Source organism: Salvelinus sp. IW2-2015, linkage group LG15 (assembly GCF_002910315.2).
Source record: "Salvelinus sp. IW2-2015 linkage group LG15, ASM291031v2, whole genome shotgun sequence".
In the NCBI taxonomy this organism is placed as follows: Eukaryota; Metazoa; Chordata; class Actinopteri; order Salmoniformes; family Salmonidae; genus Salvelinus; species Salvelinus sp. IW2-2015.
Genome location: NC_036855.1, coordinates 64413517 through 64440415, shown reverse-complemented (window position 1 = coordinate 64440415; position 26899 = coordinate 64413517). Strand labels below are relative to the sequence as shown.

General features: G+C 43.1%; 1 protein-coding gene across 3 annotated transcripts in view; it reads left to right on the top strand.

Annotated features, from left to right (window-relative positions):
* LOC111974062 (DENN domain-containing protein 2B) overlaps positions 1-26899 on the top strand; it is a 56869-nt gene that overhangs the window by 25149 nt on the left and 4821 nt on the right. For all 3 annotated transcript variants that reach the window (XM_024001581.3, XM_024001580.2, XM_024001579.2), the window contains exons 2-4: positions 6357-6455; positions 19346-20644; positions 23075-23226. In XM_024001581.3, the coding sequence (XP_023857349.1) occupies positions 6382-6455; positions 19346-20644; positions 23075-23226 (1525 nt within the window). In that variant the 5' untranslated portion in view covers positions 6357-6381. The remainder of the gene's footprint in view (positions 1-6356; positions 6456-19345; positions 20645-23074; positions 23227-26899) is intronic.

The following is a 26899-nucleotide window of genomic DNA, read 5'->3' as shown; positions in this document are numbered from 1 at the left end:
CAGTTGTTGTTGCCATCCTGTACCTGTCCCGCAGGTGTGATGTTCGGATGTACCGATCCTGTGCAGGTGTTGTTACACATGGTCTGCCACTGCAAGGACGATCAGCTGTCTGTCCTGTCTCCCTGTAGCACTGTCTTAGGCGTCTCACAGTACGGACATTGCCCTGGCCACATCTGCAGTCCTCATGCCTCCTTGCAGCATGCCTAAGGCACGTTCACGCAGATGAACAGGGACACTGGACATTTTTATTTTTGTGTTTTTCAGAGTCAGTAGAAAGGCCTCTTTAGTGTCCTAAGTTATCATAACTGTGACCTTAATTGCCTACCATCTGTAAGCTGTTAGTGTCTTAACGACCGTTCCACAGGTGCATGTTCATTAATTGTTTATGTTTCATTGAACAAGCATGGGAAACAGTGTTTAAACCCTTTACAAAGAAGATCTGTGAAGTTATTTGGATTTTTACGAATTATCTTTGAAAGACAGGGTCCTTTTTTTGCTGAGTTTGTGTTGTACAATCAATGTAGGTAAAGGCAGTAAGCCTCATATTTGGAAACTGTACTGATCTGAAGTACTTCCAAAATTGATACCTAGGCCTATAAAGAATCCTGGGGTACTCTACATTTGTTTTGATAGAACCATTAAGATTAGCTGAGAGACTTTTCAAATGTGTTTTTAATTGCTGTGGTTTATCAGTATGCCTGTTTTGATAAGTTCTCCTTTTTTCTAAGCATACTGTATTTGCTTTCCAGATGTTACTATTGAAAGTGTTTTTACGCACAGGCAACAGTATTTTTACAGCTGTGCATCATTCAATAAGTCAATGAAAAAATGTATTTCATCAAGCTGTAGCAGGTATTTAAAAGAAATAGCAATATTTTCAGACATCTGATATTCTGTCCAAATTTCATCTAATATTTAATGTGCTTCAGTGGTGGTCGGTGAAGTTTAAAATGAGGGAGGAGGATTATTATTTTTTTATGAACATGGCCTTATTTCTATTACAGCATATTGGATAACTGTCATTCATATTCCATTCACCCAGCTCAATGTACCATCGATAGGTTTAGGCTATTCCATGATACTCAAATTTTCTCTATACCCATCATGAGGTTGCTGCAACCTAGTCTATGAATTAAAGTTTACAACGTAGGTGCACAGGTCGAGAAAAAAATGTGAGTAATCAAGGTGACAGTGACACATTCAATACTGCCTTGCACACTCTTGCTTGCATCTTGCTGATCTAGGGTGTAATCATTAGTCCAACAGTTGCAAACAAGAGTTTCTATTGGACAAATTCAGATATGTTTTTCCCCGTTTCGTTCCGTTTGCTTCAGTTTTAAGAAACGTTTTTCTACAGAATCAGCTGTCTGTGACCATGCCTTCATATCATAATCGCTAACTGCTACACACAGCCTATATCATTGTCACCATATTAGTTAACGTCTCATAGTCAACATAGCTACTAGAACTAAAGTGTTAGTAAACCCACTACAAACATGCAGTACAGTGTACCGTCAGCAAGCAGTGCAGTTACACCTGTGGGCCCAGGTGGCAATAAATTAATAAAACCAAAAGCTTATCTTGACTTGGAAGAGTTCCAGTGTTGGACAGCCATAGTCAGCTAGCTCACATACCATCCCTCTCTGTTTGAGCCGGGTGCTTGAGTAGACTAAACTAGCTAGCTGCATTCACTAGCTAAGTGAAAGTGAAAAAAATACAAATAAATCTCTCTCTCTCTTGCTTCTCATTTATTTTTAAAGATAAGATTTGTTCAAAACTGTTAAACTATTGTCTTTCTCTCTCTTTGAGTCAACTACTCACCAGATTGTATGCACTGCAGTGCTAGCTAGCTGTAGCTTTTGCTTTCAGTACTAGATTTATTCTCTGATCCTTTGATTGGGTGAACAACATGTCAGTTCATGCTGCAAGAGCTCTGGTCGGTTGGAGGACGTCCTCTGGAAGTTGTCATAATTACTGTGTAAGTCTATGGAAGGGGGTGAGAACCATAAGCCTCCTAGGTTTTGTATTGCAGTCAATGTACCCAGAGGAGGACGGAAACTAGTTGTCCTCCAGCTACATAATGGTGCTACCCCACAGAGTGCTGTTGAGGCAACTGTGGACCTTCATTGCAAATCAGTGTGTTTTAATCAATTATTTGGTGATGTGAATATGTTTAGTATAGTTTTATCTAAAAAGGATAACTATTTTTATGAAATTCACTGAAGATGATGGTCCTCCCCTTTCTCCTCCACGGATGTGCTTTCATGTTCTGTTTTTCTCACATGCCTTTTAATGTTGGTGACATTGATGACTGTAGTAAGTGAAAGCATGTACAGATGAAACTCCAAGTATACCTTTGGGTACTTATGGTTGTGTGCACAGAAATAAATACAGACCAGAGCCTATGGCTATGTGTTTGAGTGTAGACTAATCACCATCAATGCACTCCAAGGCTCACATTCTGAATACCTTGGCTTTCCCTACCTGCAGAAGATCCGAATGAACCAAAACAACTGCAGTTGTTAAGATCTGTCAGGATATTCTGGCAATTCCCTGTGCTGCTGGATCAAAATGAAGACGTATGCTCTGTCCTCTCAGTCCACTAAAACAGGAAATAGATGACAGCAGGAATGCCTTCTCTCTCCTCATCTGTCTCTATAGGGCTCAGTGCCATCTCTCTCCTCATCTGTCTCTATTGGGCTCAGTGCCGTCTCTCTCCTCATCTGTCTCTATTGGGCTCAGTGCCGTCTCTCTCCTCATCTGTCTCTATTGGGCTCAGTGCCATCTCTCTCCTCATCTGTCTCTATTGGGCTCAGTGCCGTCTCTCTCCTCATCTGTCTCTATAGGGCTCAGTGCCGTCTCTCTCCTCATCTGTCTCTATAGGACTCAGCTCAGCTCCACTAGGGCTACTGCTGCTTCATATAACTACTTCCTGAAAACAAACAGCTTCTGACCAGAGCCCAGCACCCTCCCTCCCATCCACCTCTGATCTCTCTGGATTTTCTATTGGCCTCCATAGAAACCAAAACACTTTGGAAGAGGGGTTGTGTCAGTGCTGAGACTGTATTTTAGATGAGATTGGCATTTGAAGGGAGGAAACTGTTCAAGGGACATGTGGGCATCCAGGGACTGTTTATGGTGAAATGACAGGGTGTTCATTTATGTAATTTAGCTTACAGTAGGGAGTGCACACATTTTCTTACTTTTTTGGTACTGGTCTCCTGTGGGAATCAAACTCCCAACCCTAGCGTTACAAGCACCATGCTCTACAAACTGAGCCACACGTGATCACGGGTTACTAACACGGGTTCCTCTGGGTGCTGATGTCTGCCATGTCATGGACACCACAGAATGTGTGACGTTATAGAGAAGCTTTGAAGAAACAACACATTTGATCTGAACATCCATTTCAACACAATAATACATGAATATATAATAAAGATGTTTTGGTGAAATGATGATAATGGCAATGATATGAACTACATTATCAGGCAGAGAAATATGCAAGACTAGAAGTCATTACCCTTTGATTGAATATAATGTTGATCAGAGTAGTGTAAATGTGATGGCCCGTTTGGCTCACATGCCGACTAGACCAAGCATGCGCGTGCGTCCGCCATCGAAATATCAGGTTGGAATATCAACATGAACTCTGAACCAGCTATATTAATTTGGGGACAGGTCGAAACACATGAAACATTCATGGGCATTTAGCTCGCTAGCTTGATGTTGCTAGCTAATTTGTCCTGGGATACAAACATTGGGTTTTATTTTACCTGAAATGCACTAGGTTAGTTTCTAGTAATCGCTCCTCCTTCAGTCTTCTTTTTCTGTGGACTTTATATGGCGATTGGCAACCAACTTTAAGGTGCATTAACACCACCAACTGGAATGGAGTGTGGACCTTAGTTCATCTTTCAATCACCCACGCGGGTATATGCTCCTGAAAACCAATGAGGAGATGGGAGTTCTATTTTAGCGCCTGGCTACGCAGACGCTCGTTGAAGCACACGAGCAGTTTGAATGAAATGATTGAATAACATGTACAGTTGAAGTCGGAAGTTGACATACACTTAGGTTGGAGTCATTAAAACTCGTTTTTCAACCGCTCCACAAATTTCTTGTTAACAAACTATCGTTTTGGCAAGTCGGTTAGGACATCTATTTTGTGCATGACACAAGTAATTTTTCCAACAATTGTTTACAGATAATTTATTTAACTTATATTTCACTGTATCACAATTCCAATGGGTCAGAAGTTTACATACAGTAAGTTGACTGTGCCTTTAAACAGCTTGGAAAATTCCAGAAAATGTTGTCATGGCTTTAGAAGCTTCTGATAGGTTAATTGACATAATTTGGGTCAATTGGAGGTGTACCTGTGGATGTATTTCAAGGCCTACCTTCAAACTCAGTGCCTCTTTTCTTGACATCATGGGAAAATCAAAATAAATCAGCCAAGACCTCAGAAAAAAGTTTGTAGACCTCCACAAGTCTGCTTCATCCCTGGGAGCAATTTTCAAATTCCTCTGTACAAACAATAGTATGCAAGTATAAACACCATGGGACCACGCAGGCGTCATATCGCTCAGGAAGGAGACGTGTTCTGTCTCCTAGAGATGAACGTACTTTGGTGCGAAAAGTGCAAATCAATCCCAGAACAACAGCAAAGGACCTTGTGAAGATGCTGGGGAAAACAAGTACAAAAGTATCTATATCCACAGTAAAACGAGTCCTATATCGACATAACCTGAAAGGCCGCTCAGCAAGAAAGAAGCCACTGCTCCAAAACCGCCATAAAAAAGCCAGACTAAGGTTTGCAACTGCACATGGGGACAAAGATCATACTTTTTGGAGAAATGTCATCTGGTCTGTCAGGAGGAATGGGCCAAAATTCACCCAACTTATTGTGGGGAGCTTGTGGAAGGCTACCCAAAACGTTTGACCCAAGTTAAACAATTTGAAGGCAATGCTACCAAATACTAATTGAGTGTATGTAAATTTCTGACCCACTGGGAATGTAATGAAAGAAATAAAAATTGAAATAAATTATTCTCGCTACTATTATTCAGACATTTCACATTCTTAAAAAGAAGTGGTGATCCTAACTGACCTAAAACAGGACATTTTTACTAGGATTAAATGTCAGGAATTGTGAAAAACTGTGTTTAAATGTATTTGGCTAAGATGTATGTAAACTTCCGACTTCAACTGTATGTGTAAATGTATTTTGCAACGCTCGCGCACGTAACGCAGGCGATGTGGTCATCATGTCAGTCAGATCAGAGAAACATGTCTCTCTCTCTGTTTAGCCTGAGTCCTGAGAGCCTTCAGCAGCACACAAACTACAAGCCTCTAAAACTAAAGTCTGCAATAAAAACACAGCTAGGCTTTTTTTCTAGCCCTCTAGGTGAACACGTTCATGGGAAGAGAGCAAGTCTGTTAGTCTTGGCTGCTCTAGTCAAGAAGAGATGGATAAAAACACCCATTCCAATCAGAAGGGGATGGAGTGTCTCCCCTCTTTAGTTGGCTCTGTGCTTTGTTTGCAATTACTGGCTATTCTTGCCCACTTCAATCTCAAACAGCGATTTTAAGGGTGCACCGTAATTACAATCTAGACTGTGCTCTGTAATTTCTTTAATTCTACCTTTTAATGTTTTGTGCTCTCTAAATTGATGGGAAAACAATGGAGTGAGATTGAAGATTTCTTTTAAACAAGCCCAGATCTCCTGTCCAACTGGCTTGAATGATTCAGAAATATTTCTGCCATTTCTGTGGCAACCAAAGACATTTGTCTTCTGTTGTGAGACTTCAGGGACCATTCTCGTTTGGAGCGGTGACCTCATGATTACTGTATTTCCATTCATTTGTATGAGAAGAGAGAGAGAGAGAGGTGCTGGATTAACAGAGCAGAGCCTAGAGCACAGATGAGTCCCTCACACAGCACAGCCCTTTCTCTCCTTGGTTGTTGTACTTTATGCTCTGGTGTTTACTCACACTGTTAGGAATCCAGTGAAGTCATCCATCTGATATCTGATATGGCACTCCCATGGCTGAGATTAAGCTCCATATTTGTCATGGTTTTGGCCAAATATGCACAGAGCACATTGACCCACTTATACTCTCAAGGTCTCAAATTCAGTGTTTTGGGTAACGCTTTATTTCACATAACTAATTTTGTTATTACTGCAGTTTATTAACAGTAAGTAATGAATTGTTGTGATTTATATGCATGTACACGGCTACAAGTATACCCTCACTCAAACAATCACAAAGACTTCAATCTGTTGGATGCTGATGTATTGTCCATGTTATGGGTGGGGAGTTTCATGTGTTGTATCCTGTCTGTCTATCAGGCGAGTGGGCGGTCCGAGGGTGACGATGACTGCCAACAAAAGTTCCAAGGCTGCACCCCGAGCAAGAGGGGCTAATGTGCCCCGGGACATCCCCGACAGGTCAGTGATATCACCACCAGCCTCTAGGGGAGGGGGAGGGACAGGGTGGATGGAAAGGGGATGGCTCTCAACATGCATTATGATGTCAGTAATAACCAGTGCAGGTGCTCATATCCTTTATTGCCTCAGAGGACATTTTCTTCAGGTAGTAAAGCTATTTTTGTAAATCTGTACCGTGGGATCCCACTATGTGTCTGTATTGAGTGATACACTGCATGCAGTAGGTGACATGGCTCATCAACCCACAGCTGTTAGCGTTACGCAATTATTAATAAGGAAGTACTGATTGTATTCTGTCTGCCTTTTCGCTAGAGCTACAGGGATAGAACTAGTAAACTCAGCAAAAAAAGAAACGTCATCTCACTGTCAACTGCGTTTATTTTCAGCAAATTTAACATGTGTGAATATTTGTTTGAACATATCAAGATTCAACAACTGAGACATAAACTGAACAAGTTCCATAGACATGTGACTAACAGAAATGGAATAATGTGTCCATGAACAAAGGGGGGTCAAAATCAAAAGTAACAGTCAGTATCTGGTGTGGCCACCAGCTACATTAAGTACTGCAGTGCATCTCCTCCTCATAAACTGCACCAGATTTGCCAGTTCTTGCTGTGAGATGTTACCCCACTCTTCCACCAAGGCACCTGCAAGTTCCCGGACATTTCTGGGGGGAATGGCCATAGCCCTCACCCTCCGATCCAACAGGTCCCAGATGTGCTCAATGGGACTTAGATCCGGGCTCTTCACTGGCCAAGGCAGAACACTGACATTCCTGTCTTGCAGGAAATCACGCACAGAATGAGCAGTATGGCTGGTGGCATTGTAATGCAGGAGGGTCATGTCAGGATGAGCTTGCAGGAAGGGTACCACATGAGGGAAGAAATTGTCCTCCCTGTAACGCACAGCGTTGAGATTGCCTGCAATGACAACAAGTTCAGTCCGATCATGCTGTGACACACCGCCCCAAACCATGACGGACCCTCCACCTCCAAATCGATCCCGCTCCAGAGTACAGGCCTCGGTGTAACGCTCATTCCTTCGACGATAAACGCGAATCCGACCATCACCCTTGGTGAGACAAAACCGTGACTCGTCAGTGAAGAGCACTTTTTGCCAGTCCTGTCTGGTCCAGCGACGGTGGGTTTGTGCCCATAGGCAACGTTGTTGCCGGTGATGTCTGGTGAGGACCTGCCTTACAACAGGCCTACAAGCCCTCAGTCCAGCCTCTCTCAGCCTATTGCGGACATTCTGAGCACTGATGGAGGGATTGTGAGTTCCTGGTGTAACTCGGGCAGTTGTTGCCATCCTGTACCAGTCCCGCAGGTGTGATGTTCAGATGTACCGATCCTGTGCAGGTGTTGTTACACGTGGTCTGCCACTGCGAGGACGATCAGCTGTCTGTCCTGTCTCCCTGTAGCGCTGTCTTAGGCGTCTCACAGTATGGACATTGCAATTTATTGCCCTGGCCACATCTGCAGTCCTCATGCCTCCTTGCAGCATGCCTAAGGCATGTTCATGCAGATGAGTAGGGACCCTGGGCATCTTTTATATTGTGTTTTTCAGAGTCAGTAGAGATGCCTCTTTAGTGTCCTAAGTTCATAACTGTGACCTTAATTGCCTACTGTAAGCTGTTATCTGTAAGCTGTTAGTGTCTGAACGACTGTTCCACAGGTTCATGTTCATTAATTGTTTATGGTTCATTGAACAAGCATGGGAAACAGGGTTTAAACCCTTTACAATGAAGATCTGTGAAGTTATTTGGATTTTTACAAATGATCTTTGAAAGACATGGTCCTGAAAAAGGGACGTTTCTTTTTTTGCTGAGTTTAGTATCTGCTTTTGTAAGCCATCCTCTACATTCTGGAATAGGGCCCCATTCAACTATAAATTATTTGTGGTCTGAGAAGAGGCTTGTTTGAGTAACCATGTTGAGAGATGACATCTTCCTCCTGGAACAGAGAAACAAACAGGGCTCGTAATGAATGTGCTGGCGATAGACTGTTCTGTTTTGTGATCAGTCTTTCCCTTCAACACTATATATACACACACTGTGTCCACTGAAACTAGGCTTAGAGTGAAAATTTAAGATCTACAGGAACTGGCATCAACTGGCATGGAGTGCTTACATCGGACTCACAGGGGTGCAACTGCAAGCCTTCACCATCTGCTACTTGGTGTGTAGTCTGTCAGGATGTTAGTTTACCAAGTGCTACATGTCCTTGTATAACACAGCAGTCAGTGGCTATGGCTCTGACATGTTTTAGTTGGATCTTTTATGTGAATAACCTTGAGAAGGGCTGCCAATTGGAAGCTAGCTACAGCCCTAGCTGGCACATTGACCCAGTGTGAAAACACCATAGCCTGTGAGGAGTTTAACATGACTACCACTGACAGAAGAGAAGAGAAATAGAAGAGACAGAAGATAAATAGATTTTGTGCTGAGTAGTTGTTTTTCTGTTACCTCACAATGTCTCCTGAGTTAGATACACTCTTAGAAAAAAAAGGTGCTATCTATAACCTAAAAAGATTGTTATTCTTCTGTCCCTATAGGAGAACCCTTTTTGTTTCCAGGTAGAATCCTTTTGGGTTCTATGTAGGACCCTTTCCACAGAGTGTTCTACATGGAACCCAAAAGGGTTCTACTTGGAACCAAAAAGTGTTCTCCCTGGAACCAGAAAGGGTTCTCCTATGGGGACACCCGAAGAACCCTTTTGCAACCCTTTTTTTAAGAGTGTAGTTAGCCCTGGTCTCCTTCCGATAATCTACTTAGATTACATCAAGTGTTGGAATCTAATAATTGTACCCCATCGCTCATCTAACGACCCCAGTCGAGATAAAGACAGTTCTCTAGAAACAAGAACAGTCCCTATCTCTGTTACCATCAACACTCTACACAGTTCATGATGTTTCTATCGTTTTTTACTTATTAAAAATTGCACAACATTAAGATGATTTAAGAGAAGAAACTGTAATTTATGCACAGAGAGAGCACCGTTATATACTTGCCCCCACCTTCCCACAAGTCTCTCTATCCCCCCCAAAAAATAATTATTCTGTTGGTAAATCACTTGGCAAGAAAGAATTCTGCGAATACAACTTCTCATAAGATCAGGGAGGGGTGCAGCAGGGCTTTGATGGGCACTTCTTTTAATAGAAAATATTATTGCTGAGAAAATAAATGAAGTCACTGGAAAGCTGGATATAAATCTATAAAAAGGTAAAAGGAAATGAAATAAAACACATTTATGAGAGGAAGAGGGAGTGTGTCTTGAGGGTGAAGCTCAAAGTGAAATGGAGCAGATGTTAATGGCTTCTCTCTTTTTTCTTTTTGAAAATCTATCTATTTATCTGGGTTACTGGAAGCCCTCCTGTTGTGGCCCGGTCTATCAACAGAACAGGAAGTGACCTGTGGTTGATATGATGTGCCCTGGCTGGAGGACAGTGGGTCCAGGACCCAGGCCCTAACTGGCACCCAGCTCAGTACATGTGTGGCCGCCACAGTTGAAGCTGCCCAGCACCAGAGAAGGCTTGTTTTAACAGGCCCAGTCCTGACCACTAGAACACCCCCACAGACCCCAACCACAACGCAGCTATCTGTACTGGAGAATTCTGCACTTGAAGTTTTCCTTTTGTGTGAAGGGGCTTAATACTGCAGTCAAACCAGCTTTTTATGACTCGTGGAGTAATCTTGGCCAAGGCGTGCCTAAGGGGGTATTTTTGAACGCGCACTGTTATTCTACCGGCTGATTCAACGTATAATGGTCTGATGGCTGGATATGGGGTGTTTGAATCGATATATTACACAGGTTCTGTTGCTATTTGAAATATATCTACAGTGATTTTACACTGGGGCAGTTTTGACTATCACAGAATGTTATGGCTGCTGATAGGTCAAACAAGAACCAGACTGAATTTAGACTAAACTAAAATATAAACACAACATGCAACAATTTCAACTATTTTACTGAGTTACAGTTCATATCAGGAAATCAGTCAATTTAAATATATTATTTTAGGTCCTAATCTATGGATTTCATCTATGGGCAGGGGTGCAGCCATGGTTGGGCCTGGGAGGGCATAGGCCCGCCCACTTGGGAACCAGGTGTAACGCAGGTCAACTAATGTTGAATAGTTATTGTTATCACGTTTCAGGTAAGACCCAAATGTAGACTGTGTTGAAGTAACAATGTTTATTACAGCAACAGGGGCAGGCAAATTTACAGGTCAAGGCAGACAGGGGTCGATAATCCAGAGTAGTGGCAAAGGCACAGGATGGCAGCCATGGCCAGGTCAGGCAGCGTAGTCGGGCAGGCGGGCTCAGAGACAGGACAAGCAAGGGTCAAAACCAGGGGGGCGAGAAAAAGAGAGACTGGGGAAAAGCAGGAGCTGAGAAAAACGCTGGTTGATTTGACAAACAAGACGAACTGGCAACGGACAAACAGAGAACACAGGTATATATACACAGGGGATAATGAGGAAGATGGGCGACACCTGGAGGGGGGTGGAGACAAGCACAAGGACATGTGAAACAGATCAGGGTGTGACAATTGTTACTACTGAGATTCCAGTAACCAATCATATTATATTATATTGTGATATGTTTAAAAGTTTACAGCTATTACAAATCATCTTTCAGAAGCTGCATGATGAGCAGTTTATTTTGAGCCAATCAAAACTCAATACTCTCTCTTAGTCCCTCTCCTAACCTCACATTCTACACCAGTGGGCTCCAACATGTTGAAAAGGAGCTAGAACGAAACGTGAAGAGATACCGCCATTCTATGGAAGAAAAGCTAAGTTTCAAATCGTTGTGAGAAGTTGTATAAAACTTTACTAAAAAGACAAAACCGGATATGAACACTTACTTATCTATCCGAACGTACTGTGAAGGGGTTGTGGGAAAGATTGACCCCGGGATTTGGTTAGGTTTAATAAGGAGAACGAGCCGCTAGCGATTAGGCTAGCTAAACTATTGCTAGCATTTTGTGCATGTTCATACTGAACCAAGCATACGCACAAGCCGTTAACATTTAGGCTAGCTCAGCTATCGATCAAATGAAATAGCAAACATTAGTGATCATGCTAATCCTGCATGGCGAACAATTTTAGTTTTCATACTTTTATAAAATGTGATTAGCTATTATCATAATCCATGTTGGTACACAGTTATGTTTTAGATGACTTTATAAGAAATGGTGTGTAGGTGTAAGCACTAGTACTTTCCATTTGCCCAGACTAGTCTATTGTTCAGTCCACATGAGCCTGGTGCTGTAGTTGTGTAAAGTCCTTTGCATTGCCCAGACTAGTCTATTGTTCAGCCACTGAGCCTGGTGCTGTAGTTGTGTAAAGTCCTTTGCATTGCCCAGACTAGTCTATTGTTTAGCTCACATGAGCCTGGTGCTGTAGTTGTGTAAGTCCTTTGCATTGCCAGACTAGTCTATTGTTTAGTCCAGTGAGCCTGGTGCTGGTAGTTGTGTAAAGTCCTTTTGCATTGCCAGACTAGTCTATTGTTTAGTCCACATGAGCCTGGTGCTGTAGTTTGTTAAAGTCCTTTGCATTGCCCAGACTAGTCTATTGTTTGTCCACATGAGCCTGGTGCTGTAGTTGTGTAAAGTCCTTTGCATTGCCCAGACTAGCTATTGTTTAGTCCACATGAGCTGGTGCTGTAGTTGTGTAAAGTCTTTGCATTGCCCAGACTAGTCTATTGTTTAGTCACATGAGCCTGGTGCTGTAGTTGTAAAGTCCTTTGGATTGCCAGACTAGTCTATTGTTTAGTCACTGAGCCTGGTGCTGTAGTTGTGTAAAGTCCTTTGCATTGCCCAGACTAGTCTATTGTTTAGTCACATGAGCCTGGTGCTGTAGTTGTGTAAAGTCCTTTGCATTGCCCAGACTAGTCATGTTTAGTCCACATGAGCCTGGTGCTGTAGTTGTGTAAAGTCCTTTGCATTGCCCAGACTAGTCTATTGTTTAGTCCACATGAGCCTGGTGCTGTAAGTTGTGTAGGTCCTTTGCATTGCCCAGACTAGTCTATTGTTTAGTCCACGGAGCCTGGTGTTCTTTTCCTTTTTTTTTTTTTTGTAGTTGTGTAAAGTCCTTTGCATTGCCCAGACTAGTCTATTGTTTAGTCCACATGAGCCTGGAGCTGGAGTTGTGTAAAGTCATTTGCATTGCCCAGACTAGTCTATTGTTTAGTCCACATGAGCCTGGTGCTGTAGTTGTGTAAAGTCCTTTGCATTGCCCAGACTAGTCTATTGTTTAGTCCACTGAGCTGGTGCTGTAGTTTTGTAAAGTCCTTTGCATTGCCAGACTAGTCTATTGTTTGTCCACATGAGCCTGGTGCTGTAGTTGTGTAAAGTCCTTTGCATTGCCAGACTAGTCTAATTGTTTAGTCCTCACGTGAGCCTGGTGCTGGAGTTGTGTAAAGTCCTTTGCATTGCTCAGACTAGTTATTGTTTAGTCCACGTGGCCTGGTGCTGGAGTTGTGTAAAGTCCTTTGCATTGCCCAGACTAGTTTATTGGTTAGTCCATGTGAGCCTGGTGCTGGAGTTGTGTAAAGTCCTTTGCATTGCCCAGACTAGTTTATTGTTCAGTCCATGTGAGCCTGGTGCTGGAGTTAAAGTGTAAAGCATTTTGACTAAGTTTTATTTTCTTATTCCTGTAAGAGATTAAAGCTAAGAGCTATATCAATGTTTATATGAAAGGTACTCATGGTATATATATTGTGTGATCCTGTTTGTAAAACAAGTCAGTTTTTTTTAGTATGGATTCAGTTCTACCAAGGATGGCGAGCCGCCCGAACCCAGGACATCCGTAAGAAGATTTGCATGTGAAGAGTTATTTTTCCTTTTCCTTGGAGAACACTGAATTTGCACTGCCATACAACCGTCTGGTAGGACTCTTTGTTGCAAGACATCATTGCACCATACATTGCAGTGGGACTGTCATAAGCATATGCCACATTTATACTCCTTACAGTGTTTATTGATATGCACAGTCATTCACATTTGATTCCATCTCATAGTGGTTTATAAGTCAGTATTTGTGAATTGGGTTGTGTTTTTCTGTGGATTCGGATGTGGAGGTCCTGGGCTGGCATGGTTGCACGTGGTCTGCAGTTGTGAGGTTGGTTGGACTTACTACCAAATTCTCTAAAATGAGTTTGGAGGTGGCTTATGGTAGAGAAATGAACATTACATTATCTGGCAACAGCTCTTGTGGATATTCCTGCAGTTAGCATGCCAAATGCACGCTCCTTCAAAACATCTGTGGCATTGTGTTGTGTGACAAAACTGCACATTTTAGAGTGGCCTTTTATTGTCCCCAGCACAAGGTGCACCTGTGTAATGATCATGCTGTTTAATCAGCTTCTTGATATGCTACACCTGTCAGGTGGATGGATTAAATTGGCAAAGTAGAAATGCTCACTAACAGGGATGTAAACAAATTTGTACACAAAATGTGAGCAAAATAAGCTTTTTGTGCGTATGGAAAATTTCTGGGATTTTTTATTTATGCTCATGAAACATGGGACCAACACTTTACATGATGCATTTAGATTTTTGTTCAGTATATAATGTGCATTTGGAGCAATACTGTGGATATATACTGTACAGTTTGATTTAAAGGCCATTAGCAAAATGTTTCCCCAGCAGAAGCTTATTGTTGAACATTGATCCATCAAAATGCTTTCTAGATATATTCTGACAAATGAATGTGGCAAATCAAAACTAAAGGTAGATTAATTACAGAACTGATCAATGGGGTTTAACCTTGAGAATGTTGGTTACTTAAAGTCATCCGTCCTCTTGCTATTTTCACCCTTGTTTGGTCTTTATCCATTTGCTTTCCCTTGAAACCATATCGCATATGTTTCCGTTTTAGACACACTGAATAATTGGACATAACTTTGGACTTTTACCACAGTCAACTGGAACGTGATCTAGCTAGCACTATTCTGTGAAACGATGATGTATGAATAGCTTCATCCAGGATACTGCTCATTATGGTCCTGGACTAGACTTAAACCGTGTCCAGGAAACTGAACCTATGAGCCCAGCCTCTGGACTGGGTTTAATGAGAGTGAACCCTGAGTCCAACCCCCAGGTCCAAACCAGGCATGTGGGGCCAGTTTCACTCCCCTCTACCTCATTATGAGAAACCAAGCAGTTTCAACTAGAGAAGTTGAATGCATCCTGTTTGCAAAAAAAAATGTTATAAAATGTATGCACTCTACTGTAAGTCGCTCTGGATAAGAGCGTCTGCTCTTGGCCGGTAGGGATATCCTTGTCTCAGTATGTAAAAATGTAATAAAATGTATGCACTCTACTGTAAGTCGCTCTGGATAAGAGCGTCTGCTAAATGACTAAAATGTAAAAAAAAATGTAAATGTAAGTTAGATACAGTAGTCCCTCAGAGCTAATCTGTAGTGATCTGGTTTTCATAATACTGTACATCCCTATGGCATTGTTCCTACATGCTGATTGATGGTATGGGTTAATCTGTCAAGTTCCACGGGTTAACTCACTTACCAGGAGCCATTTTAGTGGAGTATCATACACTGTCTTCAGAAAGTATTCACACCCCTTGACTTTTTCCAAATTTTGTTGTGTTACAGCCTGAATTTCAAATGGATCAAATTGAGATTGTTTTTGTCACTGGCCTACACACAATACCCCATAATGTCAAAGTGGAATTATCTTTTCAGAAATGTTTACAAATTATTTAAAAATGAAAAGCTGAAATGTCTTGAGTCAATAAGTATTCAACCCCTTTGTTATGGCAAGCTTAAATAAGTTCAGGAGTAAAAATGCACTTAATAATTTGCATGGACTCACTCTGTGTGCAATAATAGTGTTTAACATGATTTTTGAATGACTACCTCATCGCTGTACCCCACACATACAATTATCTGTAAGGTCCCTCAGTCGAGCAGTGAATTTGAAACAGATTCAACCACAAAGACCAGGGAGGTTTTCCAATGCTTCGCAAAATAAGGGCACCTATTGGTACATGGGTACAAATAAAAACATCAGACACTGAATATCCCTTTGCGCATGGTAAAGTTATTAATTGGACTTTGGATGTTGTATCAATACACCCAGTCACTACAAAGATACAGGCGTCCTTCCTTCCTAACTCAGTTACCGGAGAGGAAGGAAACCGCTCAGGGATTTCACCAACTTTAAAACATTTACAGAGTTTAATGGCTGTGATAGGAGAAAACTGAGGATGGATCAACAACATTGTAGTTACTCCACAAAACAAACCTAATTGACAGAGTGAAAAGAAGGAAGCATGTACAGAATATAAATATTCCAAAACATGCATCCTGTTTGCAACAAGGCACTAAAGTAATACTGCAAAAAATGTGGCAAAGCAATTACCTTTTTGCCCTGAATACGGATTATGTTTGGGTCAAATCCAATACAGCACATTGCTGAGTACCACTCTCCATATTTTCAAGCATAGTGGTGGCTGTATCATGTTATGGGTATGCTTGTAATCGTTCCGGACTGGGAAGTTCTTCAGGATAAAAAATAAATGGAATGGAGCTTAAGTACAAGCAAAATCCTGGAGGAAAACATGGTTTAGTCTGCTTTCCATCAGACACTGGGAGATTAATTCACCTTTCAGCAGGACAACAACCTAAAACACAAGGCCAAATCTACACTGGAGTTGCTTACCAAGAAGACAGTGAATGTTCCTGAGTGACCGAGTTACAGTTTTGGTCACATACCAAAATAATAATGTGCAAATGTTGCACAATCCAAGTGTGGAAAGCTCTTAGCGACTCACCCAGAAAGACTCTAAGCTGTAATCACAGCTGTAATCGCTGCTAAAGGTGCTTCTAAAAGGTATTGACTCAGGGGTGTGAATACTTATGTAAATGAGACATTTCTGCATTTCATTTCAATAAATTTGCATAAATGTCTAAAAACATGTTTTCACTTTGTCATTATGGGGTATTATGGGTGAGAAAAAACATCTATGAATACTTTCTGAAGACACTGTAATTGAAAGACTTATTCTCCCTCATATTGTTATTTGTTCTATAATAGGCCTACCCTACACTCTTAGAACCCTTTCCACAGAGAGTACTACATGGAACCCAAAAAGGTTTTTACCTGGAACCAAAAAGGTTCTACCTTGCACCGAAAAGGGTTCTCCCATGGGACAGCTGAAGAACCCTGTTTTTCTAAGAGTGTATGTTGAGTATGGGAAATTTACATCTTTTTACCTTAATATGTGTACAGTTCAGTAATGCTATTGAACTGGTCCATTTACCTTCATATGTGTACAGTTCAGTAATGGTATTGAACTGGTCCATTTAATTTATTATATTTACATTATGGCTTAATCAAGCTTTAAAGGACATTCTTTAGTTAATACCTAACTTTACCTATCTTGCTGCTTTCTTCACTTCTTTGGGGTGTTACTATAATGACAAAACCTTTCCTGCTTTCCAAACAGACTGTAGGGGCCTAAGTATAGGTGTGTTCTGTCAACTCTACTGGATTTGAACCCGTAATGCTTGTTTAGAATTTAGAATGTACAATTTGAATTGTTTGAGAAGGCAGGCCACTTGGACATAGCAGTTTGTCAGGAATCATCAATTTGTCAGCAATCATCAAGTTTGCAGACGACACCACAGTGGTAGGCTTGATTATCAACAACGACAAAACGGCCTACAGGGAGGAGGTGAGGGCCCTCGGAGTGTGGTGTCAGGAAAATAACCTCACACTCAACGTCAAGGAGATGATCGTGGACTTCAGGAAACAGCAGAGGGAGCACCTCCCTATCCACATCGACGGGACATTAGTGGAGAAGGTGGAAAGTTTTAAGTTCCTCGGCATACACATCACGGACAAACTGAAATGGTCCACCCACACAGACAGCGTGGTGAAGAAGGCGCAACAGCACCTCTTCAACCTCAGGAGACTGAAGAAATTTGGCTTGTCACCAAAAACACTCACAAACTTTTACAGATGCACAATCGATAGCATCCTGTCGGGCTGTATCACCGCCTGGTATGGCAACTGCTCCGCCCACAACCGTAAGGCTCCAGAGGGTAGTGAGGTCTGCACAACACATCACCGGGGGCAAACTACCTGCCTTCCAGGACACCTACACCACCCGATGTCACAGGAGGCCAAAAATATCATCAAGGACAACAACCACCCGAGCCACTGCCTGTTCACCCCGCTATCATCCAGAAGGCGAGGTCAGTACAGGTGCATTAAAGCTGGGACAGAGAGACTGAAAAACAGCTTCTATCTCAAGGCCATCAGACTGTTAAACAGCCATCACTAACATTGAGTGGCTGCTGCCAACATACTGACTCAAATCTCTAGCCACTTTAATACTTAAAAATTGGATGTAATAAATGTAGTGATGGCTAGTCACTAGTCACTTTAAACAATGCCACTTTCTATAATGTTTACATACCCTACATTACTCATCTCATATGTATATACTGTACTCTATACCATCTACTGCATCTTGCCTATGCCGTTCGGCCATCGCTCATCCATATATTTATATGTACATATTCTTATTCATTCCTTTACATTTGTGTGTGTATAAGGTAGTTTTTGTGAAATTGTTAGATTACTTGTTAGATATTACTGCACGGTCGGAATTAGAAGCACAAGCATTTCTCTACACTCACGTTAACATCTGCTAACCATGTGTATGTGACCAATAAGATTTGATTTGAGGAGGAGTTAGGTCGCTGACACAGTGAGTCAGACAGTCTGACTCTGGCCTGCAGGTGATCAGGTGCTGTACAGCTCTCTCCCCAGTAGTCCCCACCCCCGTGTGAAAGACAGAGCCCAGAGGTGTGAAGAGATCTGTCCCAACCTGCACCTTGGATCACAGCCATCACTTCCTCCTCCCAGCCCAGCCCAGCTCAGCTCACACTTGTTATTCTAACCGTTGCTAGCTGTGACATCAGTTCCCCACCACCGCCTTGGGTTTCGCAAGCCTCAGTCAGGAGCCAAGTCCAGAAAGTTCCCAAAGTCTTCTGAGTGGGGTAGAAACGGAAGAGTCAGAGATGGGTGAGAAAGAGTGTGTTTCTCTCTGTGAAAAGCCCAAATGAGGTCAGCAGCAGGGTGTTTAATCCACATTGCTCAGCATTGAGCAGCAGCAGCGTTGCGTRAGCGGCGGTGTGAGGTGAACAATGGACCAGTCTGTAATGAGCCAGGGGCCGGGCCGGTGTCCACTCTGTGAGGCTGTTAGCTGTTAGCATCAGGAAACACAGACAACTCTCCCAGGACTAGTGTGGTAAGCTGCTGATGAAGGTAAGACCTAAGAGCGTCTCATCTGTCTCTCAGCGTGGTGTATTCCCATGGCTTTGTGTGTTGGAGTCTACATACATACATTCTACCCAAATCATTTTAATTATGTGGAAAAATCCACGCATGCATTTTTACTGTTGATATGTATTTGCTTTGGCGTCGAACAGGGATCCCATACTGCCAAAGTTATGTCACATTACTGGGTATTTTCCATCGGTTATTTTACATGAGTGGTCAAAGTTTTCATGTTGCCTATTATCTTAGAAATACATTCTGGCATTGAAGGGTTTTCCTTTCTTTTCTTTCTTCTCTAAAGAGAGAGTTTTCTCCTTCTGTTGCCCTGTAAACTTTAGCTGCTATGATTAATCTTCCACTGGTAAGCTGAATACACCTGAGGTAACCACTGGTATTCCACTCCTAGTTTCTCTCAATGTGCAGTCAGCAGTGTTGAGAGGAATTCAGCGCCAGACTCTTCCGAGCTGTTTAGTGAGCTAAATTATTATTTTGGTATTTGGGAGCAAATAAAGTAACGTTGTAAGGAATGGTATCATGATGTTTCTGACCCCCCCCCCCCTACTCTCGTTCCAGGTGCCAGTCTGCGTCCCCACCCCCCATTCTCTCTGCCACACAGGGGCAGTGCCACGCCCCGCTCAGCGACAGCGAGGACAACAGGCAGCACGTCAGATACGTCAAAACAGACGGCAGACTCTTGGGCCGGGCCGGCTGGAGCAGCAAGACCGCTAGCCTCTGCAGTGGAGCCTCCCTCTCCTGTGACTTACTGTCCCAGAGCCGACTTACCAAGTCCAAGAGCATTAGCTGCCTGGACAACAAGCTCTCCATCTACAAGCCCTCTGGTGGGGCTCCGGTGGGTCAGGAGYCCCAGGGGGGCCAGGAGGAGCAGAAAGAGAACCAGAAACAGGAGGACCTTCCTGGGGGYGGTGGACTGAGTGGTGGTCCCCTGAGCTGGAGCACCCTCTCCCTGGGACCTTCATCCAACCACAGCCACAAGCGCACCCTCTCTCTCAGCCGCCCCGTGTCAGMGACATCCTCTGTGGCCATCCGTAAGAAGATCTCAGAATGGGAGTGCAGGAGGGTGGCTCTGCCTAGGATGAGCCTGTGTCTGGAGAAGAGGCCTGTAGGTGAGCGTGTGGGCGGCAGCGAGGGCTGCCCCAGCCTCCTCCCCTCACCTTGCAGTGAGAAGACCTTTGACTTCAAGAGCATCCGGAGGATGAGTAAAGCTTTCTCCGAGTGCTCCTATCCAGAGACAGAGGAAGAGGAGGCAGCCTCAGACAGGGAGTGTCAGGGCCGCTTCCAGAAGAGGCCAGGAAAGACAGACTCCTCTGCGTTATTCCTGAGCTCCCTGTCTGCTCGGAAGGAAACGTCTGCTGTACTCAATCGGATACAAAAGATCGAGAAGGTGCTGAAGGAGAGCCCCATCCAGCCACCGCGGTATCTTAGTAACTGCTATGCACCAGACAAAACGAGACAGAAGTGTTTTACGATAGGTGGGGTCGAGGACTTGGACAGTAGGGGCACCAGTAAACGCAGCAGTATATGTTCCGTGGTCACAGAACCAGACGCCCTGCCAGCCTCTGATAAACTCTCCAGACAGAGGTTCAGTATGAGCTCAACCCGGTCAGAGACCGAGAGCCCAGAGCTCCCCTGTCAACAGACCCCGGAGGGCATGCCAGTCAACCCCCTGCCCAAACCTAAACGCACCTTTGAGTACGACGCCAACCGCAACCACAAGGGCACGTCGCCAAGCAATGGACTACCTCCTTGCAGTGCTTCTGAGGAGTCACCACCCCTGCTGCCCACCACCCCAGCACCCAACATGACGCGAAATCTGACAAAGGACAGGAGCTCCCCCAAGAGACTCCAGGACAGGTGAGAATAGTCACGTCACCTCTAGACGTGTACGCTCTTAGATAAAGAGGTTTGTAATATGTTATCCGGCTGTCCCCAAAGGAGAACCTGTTTTGGTTCAAGTTAGAACCCTTTTTGGTTCCAGTTAGAACCCTTTTAGGTTCCGTGTAGAACCCTCTGTAGAAAGGGTTCTTTCTACTTGGAACCAAAAGTGTTCTACCTGCAACCAAAAAGGGTTCTTCAAAGTGTTCTCCTATGAGGATAGCCAAAGAACTCTTTAAGGTTCTAAATAGCACATTCTGTTCTAAGTGTAGTCTTTTGTTGTTATGGCATGTGTCAGTAAGTCCACGGTTCAGTGAAGTGATGCTTTGTGTTGTGCTTAGGGCATTCTCAGACAGTAAAAACATGTGTATCTTAGGGGCCCTTCCTCCCCCTCAGAATCAGCCATGCTGATCAAACAACATGGCGAACAGGAGATGCTGATTTATGTAGCTGCAAAACAAAACATGGGTCCTGCAGGCTGCAGTAAAAACAGAGAGGCAGTSAATTTGTTTAGTTCCTTTCTGAGAGTTGCACATGGACGGCTAGAACATTTATTTGTCTTGGATTTGTAAATGTCTCTAGCATGTCCTGAGAATGTTTTTAGGGAGGTAAGGATCATAGACCAAGCGTTTACTTTGTTGGTGTTCAAGTGTATCTATCTGACTACAGTTCTGGCTGTAGACAGTAGTCAGATAGACAGTAGAGCGGCCTCGCTCACTTCGTAGTGATGCTGCTAACTGAATTGGTTCCACCAAGTCTGCCTCTGTTCAGCGTTTGATAATAAGCATATAAACATTGAATCTGCTGTTAATTTTCTCAAGGCATCAATGTTTTCCTGCATTAGAAAGACAGTATTTTTGGCTTCATATGAAGAGGATCGCATTGTTCTATTGATATTGTTCATAGCTTTTGTTTTTCTGTTTTTTCTAATTTGATTTGTCTAGAATGTTGCCATTGAAATGGAATATGTTAAATTGAGTTTCTGCTGTTTTTCCAGTGTTATTTTGTAATAATGTCAGTCTTTCATTGAACAAACATTAAGTAGCCTAATTGCAATATAAAACAAATTTCAAACGTCAACTACATTAGACAGGGCATTGTGTATCTTAGTATAAGGCCAGGTAACAAACGTCTGCTGTCTGTGAGAAACAAAGTATTACTGTAAATAGGTCTATAACACAGTGCACTGTAATAATGGTTGATATAGAACATCCTTAAATATCACTACTCAGCTCCAGCCAAACTGTTCATGTCCAAGACCATCAATTGTTCTATCCTTGAAGTCCAACAGATTTTCAACAACGTTCCAAGTCACTCTTACATCAAAACAGGACTGTGTTCTTCTTCTATCATGCCTGTTATTTAGCAAAGGCCTACAGTGTATTGTCTTGCCAGTGGACACCGCAAGGTTCCCAGTGTGCCTCCTCATCCTTCTTCATTATGTTGCTATAGAGCTGTGCAGTACAGGCAGCTATTAGCCTGTTATGTCTTTCTGGAACACTTGATATTGTTTATTACCCTCGTTCTTTATCCCCCTTTAAATTGCCTTCAGAGCACAACTTGTTCAGGCCAATGACTAAGGGCAGGGCCTTGCCAGATCCTCTTGATGAGCGGGGAAGAGATCCTTTAATGTCCCTGACTTGGAGTCAGTGTTTAACATTCCTGCGGCAGACGCAATTTCAGAGCATGTTTAAAAGCCATGAGCCGTCAATGGTGTAGGACAGCAGGATAGCAGGCGTGATCTCACTGATCTAATGGAGAGAGACTCCCCCTGTCCTGTCCTGAGCATTCAGAGTCCAGACACACACAAGCTGTCATGCTGTGTACATACGTACAGTACACAGAACTCCAGATTTTTTTGGGGTTGGTGGTAAATATACAGGAAATGACTTTGTGATTGGAGCATATGTTGCTGTCAGTGTAATTAGTTTAGTGGTTCTCTGAACCAGTTCTCTCGCTCTCGCTCTCTCGCTCTCGCTCGCTCAGCTTCATAGAGGGCTGTTGAGGGATGAGGCATATTTGGGTCTCCTTGGAACAGTGGCTTTCATCCTCTTAGGTGGTCCTCGTTGATTGTAATCGGCCAGTAGAGGATGTCAGGATGGAATGAACCAGACCCTCTGGACTGCAGCTCTCCTCTCCACTGTCTCAGCACACAGCCATGCATGATTAAATGCAATATTCTTTTCTGCTTTTTTCCATCCTCCCTGTTTCTTGTTTCTTCCCATCTTTCCCTCCCTCCCATTCGCTGTCCTCCCTCTTTTCCTCTCTGTGATTCTCCCTCCATCAATCCCCTCGCTTTCTCTTTCTGACTCTCTCTCCCTCTCTCTCTCTCTCTCTCTCTCTCTCTCTCTCTCTCTCTCTTTCTCTTTCTCTTTCTCTTTCTCTCTTTCTCTCTCTCTCTCTCTCCAGGGAGTCATGTGAGTTGGAGGATGCTGCCAGCCTGGCCTCCTCGTACCCGTCCTCTCACACAGAGAATGGCACTGTTTCCACAGAGACTCGCAGCAGCAGCCGGCCCAGCTCCAAAAYCACTTTAGAGGAGAACGCCTATGAGGACATAGTGGGTAAGCATGGTGCTGTGTCTGGATACCTGAGGATAACWCAGCCTGWCCTGCAACACTTACTGATGCATTGTAATTCAGTGAATAACCAGGATTGTTGAAAGCCAAACTCTGTTAGTYACTGCTGATGCAAGCAGTAATTCCAAAATCCTTTCACACACTTGGTAYATTTCTAGAGAGGTCTGATTGTTGGCCACTCTCTCATATCCTCACACTCTCAGCTGCCAAGTAGYCTGGATTGTCTTTATTCTGAAGGATGGCATGAAGATGTGTGCTGCTTTCTGGTTTCACCATCAACTCCTAATTGTTATGGACTGATAACAAGTATTTCTTTATATGCTATAAACTCTGTGTGTCTGTCTCCAGACAATGGTTATGTGGGAGCCAGCAACAACAGATGGGTTATATAATGCTAGCTGGCCTTCCCCTGGTTAAAAGGAATTTGACAGTCATGGTGTACATTTATACCCCATCTGCTTTCTATTGGACAATCCAAAATAGTTGACTGAAAAACTCTCAGGGATTTTCAAAAATCAATGCTAGATTTACACTTAATATTCCTGCTTTATGTTTATTCAGCACTGTATGGTTATGTAAAGAAAATATGATCATCACTCACTCTTCATTATCAGGCCATTCCTTGAGACAAAGAATGGCACTCCTCCGTTTACTGGATTAAATTGTAAGATAACTCTGTGGCTTGGGAAAATGTCAACTTGATATGCCTCAGCTAAAGCCCAGACCTAGCACTAAAGCTAATTTCACATTAATCAAGTGTTCGACAGTCTCACCAAAAATTGTTTTCACAAAATTTGGGGAATATCTATCCTCTAACAAGGACTTTTGACCTGCTGATAGGTTTAGTAACATGGAAAACTACAATATCACGGTATAAGCAAGACCAACTCTAATTTCTCTGTATTGAGGGTGACAAAGTACAATTGTATGCCAAATTCCTTTCCAGTGGTAAACGTCCTGAGGACTGTGGACAGTGAAAAGGCTGGTTCTCCTGAGGTGCTTCATGTGGCAGCGATGTCTGTCATGTCTCGCCCGGCCATTCTCGGCCCCTCCACTATAAATCTACTTCCTGCTCATCAGGCTTGAATGTGAGACCCAGTAAAAGAATGGGGGCTGACATGTTTTTAGTTGGAAATTAGAGATTGAGTGTTGGTTGATATATGTTTGTAGCCTTTGAGCATTTTATTTTGTAAGCACATGGGTCAAATTAAGACTGTAATGGCCATATTTCTCCCTCATACATGGTTGACTCTCTTCCTCTATTCGTCCTCTATGGCGTTTTATTCAGTCTCTGAAGATGACCATTGGTTCCAGGCAGAGCATGAATCGGTGGCCGCGAGGGGACCCGGGGGACTTTCATGCGTACCCCAACAAAGAGTCCATTGTTCGCCGGCCGAACACCTCGAGTATGGGATCGGCGATGCGGTCGAAGGCATTTTGGCTGAATGATGATTAGTTACAGAGAAATACATTGCCTCTGTGAGCTGTCCCTCCCCAGTAATCCTGGCTGCTCCAGTCTGAAATAGGCCTAGCTGGCTCTGATCACAGCATGGAATGGCGGTCTCCACCACCGCTAAGCAGCGGTTTACAGGTCAGATGTTCCGTTGGAGGCAGCAGCCACAGCAGTGGGAGATAAGCCATGTTCTAGTCCCTCTCCGCTCGTATTTCAACGTGTAGCAGCCCAGACACTTTGGACTCAGACACACACAGCCCTTCTCGAAGCATTTAATCAACTATGTGAGGAGATCATAGCTGTCTGAGGCAGTAGCCCACTGACAATGAGTACATCAAATAAAGATTCTTCTCAAAATAAAATAAAATTTGCTACATGCGCTGGATACTACTGGTGTAGACATTACTGTGAAATCCTTGCTTACGGGCCCTTCCCATCATTTCAGAATAATAAAAAATTATAAAAAATAGTAACACGAGGTATAAAATAAACTACACAAGAATGGAGTTATATACAGGGAGTACGAGTACCAGATCAATGTGCAGAGGTATGTGGTATTTGAGGTAGATATGTACATGAAGGCAGGGTAAAGTGACTAGTCATCATGATAGATGATAATAATAAGACTAAAATATAGAACAGAGTAGCAGCAGCATATGATGAGTGTAAAAGTGTCCAACCACTTCCGTATTCAGGGCATCACTGGTACTTCCTGTTTGAGATTTTGTTTGTAAACAGGAAGCAGGAAAATGGAGTCATGGTCAGATTTGCCAAAGGGAGGATGAGGGAGGGCCTTGTTTGCATTTCTGTTGGTAGAACAAAAGTGGTCTATAGTTTTAGTGCCATTAGTGGCACAGGAGACGTGTTGGTAGAAGTGAGGTAGGACGGTTTTAATTCTCCACCCGACCACTTGTTTGTTTATGGCTCCATACAGCTGAGTGCCAGAGTGGTGTTGGTTTGTGGAGGGATGTAGACAACTGTGATAATTACAGATGAGAACTCTTGGTAGATAAAAGGGTCTGTAGCTTACCATGAGGTATTCTATATCAGGTAGATACAAGGGTCTGTAGCTTACCATGAGGTATTCTATATCAGGTAGNCAGGTAGATAAAAGGGTCTGTAGCTTACCATGAGGTATTCTATATCAGGTAGATACAAGGGTCTGTAGCTTACCATGAGGTATTCTATATCAGGTGAGAAAAAGCTAGAGATTTCCTTCACACTGGAAACAGCACACCAGTTGTTATTTATGAAAAAAACACACTCCTCCTTTCGACTTCCCCGAAGCTGCCGTCCGATCCTGCCACTACATGGAGAATCCACTGAGTACTACGTGCATATCGTCATCATCCAGCCATGTTTCATGAAGTCATATTGCAGCTTTTCAAGTCTCTCTGATTAGATACTCTCGAATGAATTCTTGAGTGACTGGACATTTGCCAATATTCACTGGCATCTCATTCTGAAGCAAGTGAAGTCAGTCTGAAGTCAGTGTTTCTTATGTCTAATTGGCAACTGTCAAAATGTACTTGGAGAAGATCAGTCATCTGCCACCTGTGTTATGATGAAATTCATGATTCATTATGGTGTTATGGTATAAATGGTTATATTATGACAAGCTATAGTTTGATTGGCGTAGTGCCACTGGGAATAGGTTTCCTGTCTGGTGAATCAGGATCTGTACACAAGTGACTCAGTAGTAATGGATTATGCCTGCGTCATCAACCCCAAGCTGAACTGAGTCTCTCTAACATCATTATGTCAACAGTGGTGGTGGTGAGGTAAAATGGCCTCCCTGGCCTGTCTGTCTGAGCCAGATTATCTCTGCTCTAACACTGCATGGGAATCTGCTGACTGGAATAATGATGCTTTGTTTTGTCTCTGTAATCATACATTTCACATAGATTTATGAATTGCTGATGAATACAGTATGGCATTTCTCTTTAATTTACAGTTGAAGTTCTCTGAAGGATGTACACTGTACAGTTACAGCATGGTTTGTGGTGCCACCAAACGTTTAGACAGATCTCAAGCCCGTTTTGGTCCCCTGAACATCTCTGTTTATTACATGAATGACTGGTGCCACTGTAGCAGCCACTCGTTGGCGAGGGACATTCTGTCCATAGCCCTTTTATGGGGTAATCCCATCCTGACATTGTGTAGATAGTCTGTCCTCTGTCTCGCTCTAGAGAGAGCCTATTGTGT